Source organism: Salvia splendens, chromosome 6 (genome assembly GCF_004379255.2).
Source record: "Salvia splendens isolate huo1 chromosome 6, SspV2, whole genome shotgun sequence".
NCBI lineage: Eukaryota > Viridiplantae > Streptophyta > Magnoliopsida > Lamiales > Lamiaceae > Salvia > Salvia splendens.
In genome coordinates, this window is record NC_056037.1 from 7,075,135 (window position 1) to 7,092,849 (window position 17,715).

General features: G+C 33.3%; 2 protein-coding genes across 2 annotated transcripts; both read right to left on the reverse strand.

Annotated features, from left to right (window-relative positions):
* Positions 1 to 32: 32 nt before the first annotated feature.
* LOC121808703 (homeobox-leucine zipper protein PROTODERMAL FACTOR 2-like) lies at positions 33 to 3,453 on the reverse strand. Its single transcript, XM_042209296.1, has 8 exons — positions 3,229 to 3,453; positions 2,981 to 3,082; positions 2,700 to 2,900; positions 2,392 to 2,563; positions 790 to 1,058; positions 622 to 717; positions 279 to 524; positions 33 to 143 (listed from the first exon to the last, which is right to left on the reverse strand). Exons 1-8 carry the CDS (start codon positions 3,451 to 3,453, stop codon positions 33 to 35), a joined length of 1,422 nt encoding a protein of 473 aa, XP_042065230.1.
* A 4,748-nt stretch (positions 3,454 to 8,201) lies between these two features.
* Positions 8,202 to 14,958, reverse strand: LOC121806844 (DEAD-box ATP-dependent RNA helicase 16-like). Its single transcript, XM_042207004.1, has 16 exons — positions 14,619 to 14,958; positions 14,374 to 14,532; positions 14,202 to 14,291; positions 13,958 to 14,086; positions 13,336 to 13,436; positions 12,614 to 12,728; positions 12,285 to 12,416; positions 11,558 to 11,623; positions 11,236 to 11,409; positions 10,768 to 10,863; positions 10,456 to 10,593; positions 9,496 to 9,578; positions 9,245 to 9,282; positions 8,942 to 9,156; positions 8,555 to 8,651; positions 8,202 to 8,454 (listed from the first exon to the last, which is right to left on the reverse strand). Exons 1-15 carry the CDS (start codon positions 14,865 to 14,867, stop codon positions 8,592 to 8,594), a joined length of 1,845 nt encoding a protein of 614 aa, XP_042062938.1. The 5' UTR covers positions 14,868 to 14,958; the 3' UTR covers positions 8,202 to 8,454; positions 8,555 to 8,591.
* Between the last annotated feature and the right edge of the window lie 2,757 nt (positions 14,959 to 17,715).

The following is a 17,715-nucleotide window of genomic DNA, read 5'->3' on the forward strand; positions in this document are numbered from 1 at the left end:
ATACAGAAACATTAAAATTGAGCTTATGAAGATCAGGAAATCAAAGTTTCTTTAATTTTATCCACCATGTCACAAATGATTTGGTTAGCCACTGAAACTGAAGCAGGAGAAATGTTTGCATCTGGAGCAGGATCCACCATAACCTATACATATGTAAATTAGAAATTTATATCATATGAGATTTAAGAAGTATAGGAGCGACAGTTTGGTAAAATGGATAATTCATTTATTTTGTAGTTATATAACAAAAAATGATCTGTCGGAAAAAAAATTAGTACCTGAAGGGCTAATGTCAAAAGAGATCCCCCAGTTTCCCCATGAGGCGTGGGGCGGCCGCCGCGAATGGGCCCATCGGGAAGAATGGCAAATCCGGACGGGAGTATGGGTATGCAACTTGGATCACCACCGCACAGAATCGTGTCCGCACTAACCATGTCGATTGGGGCGTAGATCACGTAAGCTGCGGTCAAGTCTTTGCGAGTTTCTTGCAACATTATAGTTTGCTTAGAGTTTTGATTCGTATCCTGCCAAACGCACACACCATCATTATTATTTTTCAGTACTACTATTACTATTCTATACTTACAATGCAAAATTAGAGAGAGAAGGAAAGTGAGTAACCTTGACTTGATACATTGTAACAAGGTTTCCATCTTCATTGCCGGTTACAATATGAGCCATTTCTTCTATATCTTGTCCATTTAAGAGCATGTCCCACTAGAGTTCAAAATTGACAAAATTAGAAATTGACATAAATAGAGTGAGTGTAGTGTTAGTGGATGGTGGTACCTCTTTCCTGGTGTTGCGATCACGGAGAAAGTCGAAGACCCTTTTGGGCGGGGTGGGGAGCCAAAATGAAGTGACCATGGTGAGTTGGAAGCCAAAAGGAATGGTGGGGTCATCCACATTTTTGCGGGTCATCATCTTGACAGTGTCACTCAAGTTATCCAATCCAGATAGGGTTGTCCATGTATTTGCAACTGAGGCATTTACTCCGCGACAATATCCCCTCACCATCCTTTCTGCTACCTTCAACAAACTTTCCCTGCCACTCCCCACTGCCATGTTTTACAATTAATTTCACACATCCAACATATATAGTACATGTACAAACACAGAAATTTATTTCTAACGGGCTATATATTCTAAATTTTTAGTTGAAATTTCAAAACAATAATTTGTAGTATATATATTTTTTTATGTTGATAGAATTTTTGCACAATAATCTACACAAAATATCAAAAATCCAATTGGATGATATAACTTAAAATTAACAAAATAGTAAGTATTATTTTGATAAGGGCTTTTACTACCCAAAAGTGTGTCTATCTATACATATACTATAAGAGGGATGTAATCAAATGCAAAAAACTAAGGTCATTCTTGGTATGATGGAATAGAATGAGGAGAGAATGGAATAAAGATGGGAATGAAATGAATTTCATTCCATTCTTGTGCTTGGTAAGCACAATGAATGCAAAGGGAATGAAATTATTATTCCTTGATTGATTCCATTCCTATGTTTGATAACTACAAATAATATAGAAATAGAATGGAATGAAATATGAATAATCAATATGTTGATTCTACCAAAAAAAAAATTTATTCAAAAATATATTTGCCAAATACTCCATTTTTCTTTTGTGTGTATATGTGGTGTTGTGTATGTACGTGTAGCGGTGTGTGTGTATATGTGGTGTTGTGTGTGTGCATATGTGGTGGTAGTGTGTGTGTGTGAGCATATGTGTTAGTGTGCATGTGTGTGTGCGCGCGCATATGTGTTAGTGTGCGTGTGAGAGAGAGAGAGAGTGTGGTGGGGTGTGTGTGCGCGAGCGTGCGGATTTTTCAATTATTAAAAATTTTAAAATTTAAATTTTATTATAAAATTGTGATGATATTAATTTTAAATATAATATAAAATAATATTTATATAATTTTGTTAAAATTTAAAACAAGAAGAAAGGAAAATGAAATGGAATTGAACGGTCATTCCTTAGCTAAATGGATGGAATGGCTATTCCCATGTGGAATGGAATGGCCATTCCAAAAGGGATGATGATTCCTAAGAAAAAATATTATCAATCAAAGGAATGAAATGGAGGTAAGAATGTTATTCCATTCCATCATACCAAGTAGGGCCTAAATATTCTACACACTCCAAACTATGATCTAACCGTTAGAAAATGTGAACAAATGACAAAATAACAACAACAAAAAATGTCAACACAGTGTGGACGGTTGATGTTGTGTTGACATTGTATTTATATTTTTTGTTGCTGTAATTTTGTCATCTATTGACATTTCTAACGGTCCAAATCATAGTATGAAGTTTGTACAATATATAGAGTTTGTATTTTATCACTATCCTACTATATGATAGTGTAAATATACCTAAAAAACCGATAACGTCCAAAGGAACGGATCCGTTGGCAATCCGTTGGCAGTATCCGTCGAGAATCGCAAGCCATCGTTGTGCCCCAAAAGCCAGACCAGCTCTGATTAGTGGCTTGTATATGCTGTGGACCCCACCCCCTTCAACTTCTACATGTTCCACCCATATCACCTATATATAGTATAACATTCATTTCATATAAACTCACCCATATCACCTATATAGTAGTATAACATTCATTTCATATATTTCATATAAACTCATAAGGTTGTTTACATTTTTATTTATCATCAATTAATAATATTACCTTGGAATAACCACTAGGCATGTCTTTAATGAGACAACCTGAAGGTCTTCTCCGACACATATTGAAGAGAGTAGGATGTAAGTGATCCAAAGAGACATCAACTATAGCCCACGTCGAATCCACGTGTTGTAGACAATATCGCGCAAAGTAGCTTTGGCGCGTTGGGACCACCGGGGATGCAACGTGAAACTCCACATTCATCTTCACCATATACAAAATTCCATCACAAGTGAATACATATATAGTTACATTTATTTATTTCATCAATATATTACTAGTACCACTTGCACGACTTCATTGTATGTTCCCTCTTGTCCTGATGAAAACACTTGCAAGTTGGTTGCTCTTGAAACTACTCCTGAAAACACATTTGCCCATTGCTCCTGTCCATTAAATAAGGTACATTAATATATGTATGAAGAAGCGGAGGCACTAGACATTCTAAATTTCGAAAGAAAATAATATTCCAAATTTGTTTTACTAGGCGTTAAACATTCTAAATTTCTAATTGTCTTTTATGATAGCATACCACATCCATGAGAATGGCGACAAGATCGGAAGCAGCGGAATAAATCATAGCAGACTCACGCGTCGCCTCAGCCTGGAACCCTTCCTTTCTAGGGCCAGTAAATACCCGGAAATATTCCTCCTCATTCAACACATAGTTGTGACGATCCACACTCGCCACCCACAACGGTTCGCCCAATTGAGCTACTCTGAGCAGCTCGTCCATCGCGGAGGTCACGGTCTCCATCACCGCGGCCTGATATTCGTTACTCCCACTAGCTATATGTGGGGCCCAACAACTAATAGAGCTTGTAACAGCCTTGCTCACATGCTAATTAATTACCCCCAAAAAATATCACCAACATCAACATGCATGCAAATAATTAATCAATTTAATTCATGTGAAGGAAAATTGACCTGTCTTGAAGAAGAACATTCCATTACAAGTTGGTTTTCTTCACATTTTGGAACACCACAATTAGGGCAACAAATATTCAACAGAGCTTCTCTAAACCTTAGATTCTCGACCCGGAGTCGTTCGTTTTCGCTTCGGAGAAGGGCGTTCTCTTCGTGCTCGTGTTGTGTCTGTGCATAAATCAATCACATTCATTTCAGACACATATCAATGCTATTTCTAATTAATACTGAAAACAAAGTAATACTGAAAACAATTATAGTATTTTCAATTGGATATCTTATAATCCATCCATCCATATCCCAATTATATAGACCAGTTGACTATTTAACAGGGATTGAGAGAGTCACTGGAAAAGAAAATCATGGGATAAACCTCTTCTTATTTCTTTTGACAATGAATTAATGTAAAAGAGCTAATCAAATAATTGAAGTGGTGTACATGAGTTTAATAAACAAGATTGTTTATAGAAACAAGCCTATATATTTGGGACATAATAAACAAAACAAGCCTATATAATTGACATAGAGGGAGTATATATTTATTTGTTAAATCGAATTCATGTTTCTTACAACTTGAGTAAAATTGGACACTTTCACTTATTACTATTCAAATTAGGCCTCTTTTTTAAAAATTTATGTACCAATTAGGCCTTAATAGGACCCCCAATCAAGAGATTCACAATTCATTAAGAAAATAAAATGAAACCCCTCATTCATGAAATCGTATATGCCATACCTTCATCTGTGTTCTTTTATTTTGGAACCAAAATTTGACTTGAATCGGTTCTATCCCAAGTTGTCGACTGAGCTCATTTCTTTGCTTCTCATCTGGGTGTGGATAGTTTTTATAAAACCTACATAGAAAATTATATCTCATTTATATCGATCGATGCATGATATATATATATATATATATATATATATATGTTAAAACGATGGTGAATTGGTGATATAAAAATCTAATTAAAAAATTCACTAAAATCAAGACAATAAAATTTAGTACAACTAAGTTAAGAGAAGAGAATCGAAGACAAGAAAATGAACATACGCTTCCATTTGTTGGATCTGATGTTGAGAGTGACGGTGGTAGCGTTTTCGGTTGCCTCGTTGATTTGAAGCTTCGCTCTCATCGCTCATTTTTGTGTTGCCTCGTTGATCCGAAGCTTCTCTCTCGCTCATTTTTCCTTACAAAGCTTTTCTCACCTCGCCCATTTCAAAAAAATTGAAAGGAATGTAGCATTATATATAATTAGATATATGTAGCAACTCATGCAAATATTTTTGAGTGTGAATGCCTAAGCCGTTTGGATCAATTTAAGAAAAAATTGTTTGGAGTTTAATAAACTTTTCATGGCTTTTATAAGTCGTTAGCAGAAGCATATCTGCAGATAGAGAGATGAGAATGAAGTATCACTATATGAGAGAGGGAGACAGAGATTAGAAAATGAAAAGGAAAGAAAAATACATATACATACAAAAACTAGGTAGATTTGGTTTACTGATTCTTCAATTACATTAAATAGGACTAGTGGCACTCGTGGAAAGGGGGAAAATGAATTTTTAGGATATGAATTGAGAATAATGTTCTTATCATTACATTTATTTTGGTCAATTAAAATCGTTTTAATAAACTATTCGTGTGAACTCGGTTTATTAATTAAATTCATAAATAATTTTTTACGTGAAAAGATCAATAGTATATTATACTTACATGTATTTAGTCGCAAATTGAACCCGTGACAGATATCAGGGTAATATATAATTAACTCATATTGCTACAAGAGATTAATCCACTTTTAAAAAAAGTTAATTGTATAGAAAGTAAGGTATTAGAAAATTAATAAATACAGTAACACAAATAATTTATTAGCTTTGGTGGCGTACATATTTTGGATCAGAAAGATAGAAAGCCGTTATTTTCTAAGGTGACATTTGCAAAAAAATTTGAAAAAAATTAAGTATTTTTCTATTTGTGTTTCAAAAGTTATGAAACCCTAAAAATAAAAACAATTGAATTAAATAATAAGCATCCATTATTTTCCGGGCTCTTTTATTACTTTGGTCACAGAAGCATTGACTTTTCCAATCTCAAATTAATGGACCTCTACGTTCCAATCATTATATCTTCTACTTTCCGTTTTGTTTTATATCATTATGAATAAATGTCTAACTTCCTAACAGAGTCATCAGTTTACGTGCAACAGCTATTAATCATTAATGCAATAATTTAAGCGGTAAACATCTTTTTTGGTTCACGAACTTTACCAAAATATCATTTTAGGTCCGTGAACTTTGAAAATATCATTTAAAGTCCATCAACTATGAGTTAATATCACTTGAAGTACTTTTTACTATTTCCAAGTTTTTTGTAGACGAAAATACTCTCAATACCTTAAAGTGTATATATTGTTAATAATTTTATCATATACTCATATTTTTTTATAAATATCTTTACAATATATTTTTGACAAATTTTTTAAATATAATTTGACCTTCAAAAAAACTTGGAAATAGTAAAAAGTACTTCAATTGATATTAATCTATAGTTGATGGACCTCAAATGATATTTTCAAAGTTCACAGACCTAAAATGATACTTTGGCAAAGTTCGTGGACCAAAATTGATGTTCCCTCATTTAGAAATATAGTGTCTTTGCCATAATAGTGATTATTATGTAATTTGTATTATTTTTATTTTTATACTAATTATATAAAATTTGTACTCTCTATGAGATGTTATTTCTTTTCAAACAAAAAAATTAGATAGTGGAGTTTAGTATATTAAATTGTACTCCTATATAAATTAACAAAAAGAATAAAATATAAGAGAATAAAAAAAGTACAGAAAATTGAACTGAACTAATTATTATAAAAAGGAAATGTTTAGGTTAAAATATTTTAAAAAGAAGTTTGCCTCTTTTAGGCTGAGACGAGGAAGTAGTGTATTATGTTGAGACGTTTCTTGCCTTGCATCTAATACGATTACAATATAGTACTATTAATATTTAATTTTAAAAACAAATAATTATGTCAGGTTTTTGTTTGTGCAACAATAGTCTGATATTTTATTATATCTCTTTAATCTTTTTTCCTTTCACCGCCTATATTTTTATTTTCTCTTTGTTCTTTCCACTTAATTTGTTTACCATTATCCCCTTTTTTCAAGTGCATAAACATCCTGCAACTATTTAACTATTAGCATATAATTGGGTAAACTGCAAAAATGGTATTCACACAATATAAGATGTATATTTGAGATATTTCATGAAAATAAATTGCATTTAAGGTGCCAAGATAAAATTTTAATTTATTTGAGAAACTGTTCATTGTTTTGGATATTTTTGCCATTTCTTTACTTTTTTTGTATTAAGGGGTATTTTAGCACATCTAGATTATTTGTGTCTCTCTTTTCTAATTTATTTATACATCACTCATCTCTCCAGACTCTTTTAATTTATTTATGATTTATATTCTCCTCTTTATCTTTTTTCTATTTTTAGTATTTCTCATTTATTTTATTTATTTCTCTTAAAATTATTAGTTATACTCCAAATAATTAATATTAGAAAATACTGAATGAAAATAATATACAAAAAAAAATCATTTAAATTATATTTAATATTTAAATTTAATAAAAAAATATAGTTTCAATAAATAATAATATCATATAATTACCGTTAATGAATAAAATCAAATGAATAACAAAAAAGGAACAATAAGCCATTCAAATATAATTAAAAAAAATGTAATTAATAATAATGTTAATAGAAAATGTATATAAATAATTGAATTTGAATACAAATTATAATTCAAGTCGAAATTATTTTTTATCAATTGTATACTCCATTTGTTTCCTAAAAATAAAAATAAAATTTCTTTTTAGTCTGTTTTCTAAAAATAGAAATTCTCCATTTTAGGAAATGTATCTCACAATCTACTAACACTAATTTCACTGAGTACTTTTTTCTCCTCTCTCTTACTTTGCCCATATTTTCTTCTTCTTCTCTTTTACTTTATTATTTTACATATTTTTAAAGATCCTATTTTTAGAAAAATGATAGAGTACCCCTATTATATAACTAATAATTTTAAGATAGTTATAATGACTAAATAAGAAAGAAATAAAATAGATATATAGATAGGGTAATATAAATCATAAATAAATTAGAAAAGAGGAGAGATAGAAATCATAAATAAATAAATAAGAATCCGTGGATAGAGAGGAACGAAATAGAGGAAAAGTAGAATATAAAAAAGTGGTGAAACGAGAAAGTGAGAGAATGTTGAATTTAGTTTGAACTTTATTAATTTATGTCTATATAAAATAAATTTAGGGTATACGAGTCAAAATTAAAAATCGCTTTACAAGACAACACCCTCACATCACTCCCCTTTTCTGAATAAGTTCATTTTGTGCAGCAACATGAACAATCAAGGAAAAGTCTCATTTCAAAATCTCGTGTACCTTTTGGAGTCACTTCCTGAATCTCTCTTTTTAAGCTTTATATTACGTCTTCAACAAAAATTATCAGCACCAACCAACTCCAGTCATCAAAAGGAACGTGACCCAATAAAGGGATGCCCAAAATTTTCAGCAACTTAATTTGCCAACATACATTACAATTCTTGAATATATATATAAATAACTTTCTTGCATATAATCTACAATCACAAAATTTCCAGTGAACCTATAACAATCTCCTCCAAAACAACTACTAGCTCTCTTTCCTCATTTTTGGGTATGAGTAGAGCTGCAAGACAATGTTCTCTTTTGAGGAATGTTCCACACTGCTAACCTGTCCTTGTAATGAAGGTTTTAAGTCTCACCTATCCTGCAAAATGAATTTTTTTTGTTTATAAGAAGGCAATGCAGATACAAGGCCCACATACTAATTATGGACTTTCACAGCTAGTGTATATAGAGATTCGTACCTCAATATAATTTCAAGTTTTCTGGTGTTAGTGAGTGTCACTCATCCTGGTTCTTACCTTTCCTCTTCATTCCGCCTTTACGGCCCCGCTTTGGTGCCTGAAACCATTACTTTGTTTAAAATGCAATGGCATGGATGCTTCACAAAATCATATAGCAAATAATCGCATTTCAGTCAAACTATGGTACTAGAATTCTACATGACAAAGTAATTCAAATGCAACAACATTGGGGCCATGCAATCGTTTGTGAGAAGAATGGAGAATTGGAGAGCCATTCATACATCCCAACAAGGAACAAAAAAATTGGATAGGGTCTGTGTTCGTTATCAGGCAGCTAGCAAAGAAGAGAATAATAAAGTGGACGACAAGAACTGGAAAGTATTTTACCTCAGCAGAGAATGTTTTCAAGGGATCTCTACTTTTTTTGAATTTTCCTTTGAAACCTCTGCGATTAGTAGAACCTGTATTTCCCATGGCAGCTCTAGCAAGCTTTACAATCTTGCTAGCTTCTTTTGTTGTTGCGTCAAGTAAGTACTCCGGCACATCACGAAGGTGCGCAGCAGGTTCCTTTTTGCTCAGAACTTTGTCATGTTTCAACAGATCTACCCAAAGAAAAGCAACAGTTATAACAGGTATCAACCTATCAAAAAATTTGAACAATTTTTTTAACCCAGTAGGATTTCAGTTTACCTAAGTCCTTTGGGTTATCTTGAAAATGAGCCTTCAACCTACACATTTTCAGAATTAAGACAAGCAGCATTCTTTGAGTAATCAAGATAAAATCAATACTAGTAACATGTAATTGCAGTTAAAAGATCTGGGTTCATAACCAAAGGGTAAAGTAACTCTAAGTAAAGTCTAAAATATAAAGCTCAGGAAACAAAAAAAGGGAAGAAACTATTTGCTTTTCCCAGAAGAGCTCTTGTCAGAAGATAACTCACTTCTCAGAATTGAGAATTTCATTTCTTAGATCCTGTGCTCGTGATTCTCTCACTGCAAGTTTTGTTATACTCCTCGAAACATCCTGAAATGAAAAAATTAAGGTCTTGCATTAAGAACCAATCATTATAAATAAAGTTAAAAACCATGCATGTTTTATGCTCAGAACTCAATACAAACATTCGAAAATATGGTGATATGATTAATTCATGTACTGAATACAGCAACTGTAATTATTAATTAGACAGCTCAAATAAGTTGTAGGTAGTGCTTAAAGGGCATTTTTTAATTTTCATGGCCTACGGAAACAATATTGGTACTTTCTGGAAATGCTAACTCTAAAAGGGGAGAATATGCTAAAACATGGGTCTGAACTTCTGATCAAGGTCTCACTTTCAGCAAAATTAAGAGTATATACCTTGGGAGCAACAAACAGTAACTAGCATTGATAGGATACAGGTCACAAATGACCTAATGTGTGAATGATATTTAAACTATGCCTTATCCGCCGTATGGGGCTTTGGGAGCTAGAGAAGGGCAAGAGTTCATGATTGTCGAAACAATTGTTACCGGGTGAAGTAAAGACTTTAATAGGGAAATTTAGAATGTACAGAAATTAACATATACTAACAGTTGCCATGTATAGATTTTCCAAGCTTCAGAAATCATTTTATCCACCAATCGCCCTTCCTAAAGCATTTGGAATTTTGGATTGAAAATAAATAATTCACACATTTTAAAAGAATGTAAGTCAAGCTTTTGCAGTATTTAAAAGAAAAATTTTCAGATAGATTGTGTGTGGAGAATCAAGACATCAGAAGAAGAGTCACAATGTGAACTGCATAATCTTACAAGTTGCAAATAATATGGGTGTGAAATATAACATAACACTACTAGTATTCAAGGAATTCTGCCACTTGTAACATGAGCTTTTACTGAAATGAATAATGAATTCAATCTACCTCGGTTCTGTAGCGCAAGGACTCCACGGCATTTTTACTAAGCAAAGGGAATGGAGCAATGTATTTGGAGTCATCCGCATCATTTTCGCCCAAAATAGATTTGATCTCTTCAAAAATTTCCATCTCCTCGGGAGAAACCTATTCAAAGATTAATCAGATGATTGAATCAGATTCCACAATTAAAGAAAGGTATTCAGAAAATTCAAGCATATTCAATAAATGCTGCTACTAAAGAATTCGTTTAATTAAGGTGAAACAAATAAGTAATAAGTCCTTTTGAAGGTGCAATGGAGATCCCATGAATAAACTTACTAGAGAAACAGATGCACCAGTATTATATGCTCTTCCAGTACGTCCGATCCGATGCACATATCCAGGTGCAGTTTGAGGCATGTCATAGTTCACCACCTATAAAAAAGTAAGAAAGCACAGGCATGCAGCATCAATTTATCTGAAATAATTATCAAATAAACAAGCAAAGTATACACAAATCCTATTGATGAAACAATTCCCAATGACAAATTTCACATATAAACAGGGTTGCAGAAATTGACAACAAAATCAGACAGTATACAAGTTTCAAACAGATGAAGTGGCATAATTGCAATGTATAAGATTAGTCATACAATAATCTTCAGTTCATTTCACACATTAAAGGAGTAGGTAATATAGATTAGAAGGAAACTATCTCCACAAGCCCATCCAGAATGGCATACATAAACAATCAGAGAATACTCAGCTAACTAGTAACTACAAGTTGAACACCAATCATCAGCTCACCGTGTACACATTTTTAAAGTCTATTCCTCTTACTACCCCGAATTCTGCATCCAACTTCTTGGAGTGCTTTTTAGATTTTTTTTTAGAAGCATGAGTTTCCTTATCATTCTGCTCTTCTGCTGATTGACTGTCGTCAGTTGCAATAAGGTAATCAAACAGACCAGCATTAAACTCCTGAAATAAAAATAAATAAAAGGTTTAGAATTGGAGGCAAACATAAGTTCTCTCAATTTGACTAATGATTGTACAAGACAAAGTTCTACAAAAGAACGAAAAACCTAATATTCAATCGGACTGGCAAAGAGAATATTTCAACTAGTACCTCAAGAATATGCAGGCGAGAATTCTGAGGCAGCTCAGCATTTAAAACTGCAGATTTTATTCCAAACTGCAAGATTGAAACAGTGGTCAGTCTTTTGATCCCCAATAACCTAATATTATGAAGAATTAAGCTTCAAGTTCTACTATGATACTACATTATTGGTACATAGCATTGGGAAAAGAACAGAGGGAGTTATTATATTAGACGACACAAAGTCACAATCACTTGCCAATGATGTTTAGTTTCAGCAACTAGTTCTAAAGATAACAGGTCTAAATACAATCGCTATTCCTTATTTACAGTGATATGTATGCAACTATATATGCATATTTATGTAGGCGAATTCCAACTTACATACAAGACTAGGAAGTTTATATTTCTCATTTGTATCTGCAAGTATTTCTGTTTTCAATGATGTTTTAATGAGTTGCTTCGCCATGAAGTGTAAGTGATTGAAATGTTTCTGTTCAATTATTCTGATTGTAAATCACAAGATTCACAACAGACAGAAAATATCACTAACAGAATGCACTTTTCTTAATGCTAATGGTTTAAGGGGATACATTTGGAAACATTTTGACTCTTTCTCAATGTTTTACCAAGAAATAATATGAGGCTGGGCTGTGGTAATATGTTTTATGGTCAGTATACATAAAATTTGTTAACTTCATTCTCATTAGGCATCAATATAACATCACTCAATATGGTTGAGTGGTGAACCATTTACCTGTTCAAAGAATAGCTTCAATCTAAAACTCGTGTCAATGGAATTAACAAAAATCAGCACTTTCTTTTGAATCAGCTCCAGTTTCAAGAGAGCAAGGATATGGATAAGCTTGTCACGTGCACTACACGAAATCTACACAAGTAATAAGATCAAACACAAACAGTTCATTGTTAGGCAACAGATTGAAATCCAAATCCACTGAGACAGATGGGACTCAAAAGGGTCATGAGTTTACACACGTCGCCAAAAATTAAGTAATACAAAAGTAGCATGCCTAGAATAGAAAATTTACTTCAACAACCGTGTTGAAAAATATAAGGATAACTTACATAAAACTGCTGAACATTTCTGGGGATGATGTCATCCTTTACGTCTCCCACCTCTGGTAGTGTTAGAATGTATGGGTTATGTAATATAAGCTTTTTCAGCTTTTCAACATCAGCACTGAATAACATGCGGGTCAAAGGAGGCATTAGAGCTAGCCATGCTTCTCAGTTCACAAAGTGAGAACAACATCAAACCAAATATGCATGGATTGATAAGTAAGAGCAATAAAATACATTGATGGCTGTCACGATGAAAGAATGTCTGTCATATGTGTATGTGTCTATCTTAGACGTTTCATGCAGTAATTACGCAGAAGAAACAGAAGGTGGTCATAGTCATCTGAAAATAAGCAGCATGTATCTCACTGAGTTTATAAAAATATTCCCAGTACCCAGATCATAACAATTCGTAACTTCAAAAAAGAAAAAGCAGCAGACTCCCACTGATCTGGAAATCAAAAAAATTGTTTTCAGGAAGAAAATGCCAACTTAATGATTTACAGTTTCCAGTATATACAGTATTGTATACTGTGTTAAGATGTGGAAGTTTGTATGTTTGAAGGGATAACACGCCCAAGTTTGTCAACACTCACATTGACAAATGACACATATAAGGGATTCTAGCCACAGTATGCCATGGAGCCAACTAACTTCAGTTCTAATGGTCAAGGTACAAAACCCAACTATCACCTAATTAGCGCAGCAGTATTATAAATGAAATGAACCTTGAAGTAGCAGACATGAGAAGGCACTGGCAGCGCTTAGGAATATAAGCTGTAAGTGCTTTTATATCGTCCTCATATCCATATGACAACAGAAGATCTGCCTGAGAGATAATATTCAGAATGAAATCACATAGTACAATTGTATCAACATTAAGCGGATTGATGAGCATCCATAAAAACTACACCCTTGTAAATAAACTTGCTACAGTTCAGTGAAGACGCTGTAAATCTAATGATTCATTGGAGATCTTGGCTGATAAGTTTATAGTAATATTTATTGTGGTAGACCACTAGTCATTATTATTAACACAGTTAAGTGATGACAGATCTTGAATTTCAATAGATTATAAAAAGGCAGTGGATATATCAATACATTATTTATGCAGATAGTATCTACAGCTTATAAAAGATATATATAAGCAGCGAGCAGGTTTCATAAAGTCCACTCTCTTTGCCTATAAGTTTTGTCTACAAACTTCCTGAACGAACCATTAAGCATTGCATTGGTTCTACAAACAAATTCGATAATACTTGTGTTCTACTATCTACACATCAATCAAATTCTATTTGTGTTCAAATTATTAACAGAGAGTTGTGAATAGGACAAAAGGGGTCACCATACCTCATCAAGGACAAGAACTGAAAGTGATTCTTGAAGAGCTTTAGCTTGAAGAGTGCCATTTTTCAAGCATGTTTGTACACAAGCAGGAGTTGATACAACAATATCAGGAAGCCCAGCCAAAGACGTTCTCTATGAGAAAAAAGGAATAAGAAGTTTCATTCTTTGCTACATCACATTAAAATAAGAATACGCAACTTAGATCCCAAATTGATTATTGTGACAAACTAAATCTAAATCTACCAACCAAATCAGAAGCAGACATCGTGCTCCTTAGCTGAACAACTTTTAGTTGCACTCTGCATAGCTCAATCAGTGACGTCACTTCCGAATAAACCTTGATAATTCACAAGTAAATGAATAACCACCAAAAATGGGGGAAAATCTATATTTCAGAAACTAGATGCAAAGAAACATACTTGTTGGCACAACTCTCGTGTTGGAACAAGAATAAACACGGCGGGAGCAAGATTCGATTTCGACGGCGAATCAGCAAACAGTTTCTGAAGCACCGGGAGCAGATAAGCTAATGTTTTACCGGAGCCGGTTTTTGCCCGAGCCACCACATCTTTACCCTCCTGTGTTACAGAAACCACACCCTAAGCTTAAAAAGCAAACAATAGAAATAAGTAATAGTAATCGCAAATTTATGAAGAATACGTACGAGGATGAGAGGGATAGCAACGCGCTGGATTGGAGTGGGCTTCTCGATTGATTTCTTCGATAAGGCACGAACTAGTCGGGCTTCGAGCCCCAATTCTTCGAAGCTCCGTTCATCGTCATCCTGTTCTTCTTCTACTACTTCTCCTGCAGTAACATGTTCTTCTTCTACTACTTCTTCTGCAACAACCTCTTTATCTTCTGCTATTTCTTGATCATTCGCGCTGTGTGGTTGGCGTTTTCTTTTCGCCATTGATGCTGGGAGTATTGGGGTGAAAGGTGTCGGCGTGGATTAGGGTTTAGCAGGGGTTTTTGTTTCAGAATTACTATTTAACATTCGAACTCTGAGACGGGTTGAACCGGGTCGGAATGACTTCGCCTATTCGTTCCGGCTCTTGTTGCAGTTGGATAATAGTTGTAGTAATAATCTATACAAATCTAAAGTGACAGTTCAATGAAAAGACAAATTTATCCTTTTTGGCGAGAAAAAATTACAGTATGTGAGAGGGCACTTTTGGTAAATCAAGTTGGCTAAATTTGGAGTTTATTTTCTGATTTTTTTTATACTGCAGCCTATATTTTCAGCAGTTTCCAAGAGAGAAAAATTGAGTGAATAACAGGTTGTGCGACAAATTTCAAGAAATAAAAAGCTGTAATCTTGCAAGTATAGACAAAGCGTACCAGTCAATCTTTAAACTATTTACAAAATTTCTATATAAACCAACACAAACAAAATCTCTATATATCCCAACACAGAAACAAACAACAATACTTCAATGCAATTAGAGAGAAAGATGAGAAGAAGAAAAAGAAGGTGAAAATATCTGATCGGGGGCAAGGCTGCCAGTCTGCGGCTACGCGATGCTGCCAATGAATCCGGACCAGCGACCTGCTGCAGGAGACGACGGCGTTTGATGATGGCGAGTAGCAGCCGCGACGGGGATCAAACTCCGAGACAGCCGCGACCTCGGCTGTCTTCTCCGGGCGAGCAGACCGGCGGAGTAGGTTTAGGGAGAATCAGTTGTCGTTCTACAATACACCCTAAGGCACAACTCCATCTATTCCCTCATCGCCGGACGTCATTTTCTGCAAGAGTACGGACTAGGAGACCGGCAGAGGAAGGGGGATGGAGGAGCGGCGAGGCAGTGCGGAAGGCGTGGCGGCGATGCAGGTTGATGGGCTTGCCGGCGTGGTGGCGATGCACGAGTCAATTCCTCCAATTGAGAGAGAAAGAGGGAAATGAGAGTGAGAGTGCAGCGCCGATTTGGGGGGAGAGGGGGAGGGAAGCGCCGCTTTTTCATATAGGGTTTAATTTATGGAGTACTATTATTTGGGTTTATTTGTGTTGGTATTTTAGTTTAAGGAGTGTACTATTTGGCCTTTATTTGTGTTGGTATTTTAGTTTAAGGAGTGTATTATTTGGGCTTTATTTGTGTTGCTATTTTAGTTTATGAAGTGTATTATTTGGGCTTTATTTGTGATGAATTTTATGATTAAAAATTTATAAAAATTTAGAGTTCCAAATTGGGTGTTATGGCTATATTATCATTATATTTATGTTTAAATATAATGATAATATCGTTTGATTTAAATTCTCTTTTGTAATTAAATTTGTATATTATTATTTTGCCTTTTATTAGACTTTTAATTTAAAAATATAGGTATAATTATTGGAAATTGTTATATATAGTAAAATAAATCTTTAACTTGATGAATTCGAAAATAAAGTTGTAGGTTTTCTATCGAAAAATAAATAAAAAATGGAGGATGTTGTAGTCGAGTAGTTTTAAAGAGTGCTATTGTTTGGGTTTAGTCGAGGCGCCGCTTTTTCATATAGGGTTTAATTTATGGAGTACTATTATTTGGGTTTATTTGTGTTGGTATTTTAGTTTAAGGAGTGTATTAATTGGGCTTTATTTGTGTTGGTATTTTAGTTTAATGAGTGTATTATTTGGGCTTTATTTGTGTTGGTATTTTAGTTTATAAAAATTTAGAGTTCCAAATTGGGTGTTATGGCTATATTATCATTATATTTGTGTTTTAAATATAATGATAATATCTTTTAATTTAAATTCTCTTTTGTAATTAAATTTGTATATTATTATTTTGCCTTTTATTAGATTTTTAATTTAAAAATATAGGTATAATTATATGTCTCATGTTGGATTATTTTTACGAAAACCAGTCTTCAGTCATGGACAGTTGTATGTTGCTATATCTAGAGTTACGAGTCGTGGAGGTCTCAAGATTTTAGTTTGTGGAGATGAAGATGATAATAGAAGCGATGCTACTGTTAATGTTGTTTACAAAGAAGTTTTTCAAAAATTATGAACTATTGGTTGGTTTGTTGTTGTTTTCTAATTTTTCTCTTTAATCTCTACTCAAATAACATGCTCTTTATTTGTGTATCTTATTCTAACTAACTCATACTCTTTGATCATTAGTCATACATCTCTTATTTGTCACTTATTTTACTCCACTTATATCATAAATTAAAATTGTATAAAATTGATTGTCGAATATGAAATATTCCATTTATAGTTGATGAGTAAATTCTTCATTTATTATAAATGTTTTATTTATAATCACATTTATGTTTTTGTAAATCTTTATATTGTTTTTAATTCTTAGTTTCTATATTTCATTAAAATTTATATTCATTATTTAAAAATTATATGCCCCGTGCATAGCACGGGTGTAAATACTAGTTAATTCAAACTAAAGGACATGTAGTGTAACACTCAATTAGAGCATATTCAACTAATTACATTGATCTCAAGTGTCATACTCTCTAAATACAAAATAGTCTTATTTGTTAACGAACGACACAGGTTTTAATAAGAAATTACTAAACTAAAGAGAATGAGAAGAATAGGTAAAGTAAGAGATAGGAAAAAAAAGGTAAAGTATGAGAAACTAGAAAAAGTGGATAAAGTATTGTGAATAAATTTTCCATTTTTAGCAATTAGACTAAGTTTTGTGGACATTTCTAAATAGAAAAATGTGACAATTTTTCGTGGACGGAGTGAGTTACTTAAATAATCGTACTTAATTCAAATTTGTTTTTGTGAACGGAGGGAGTAATACTCCATATTTTACTC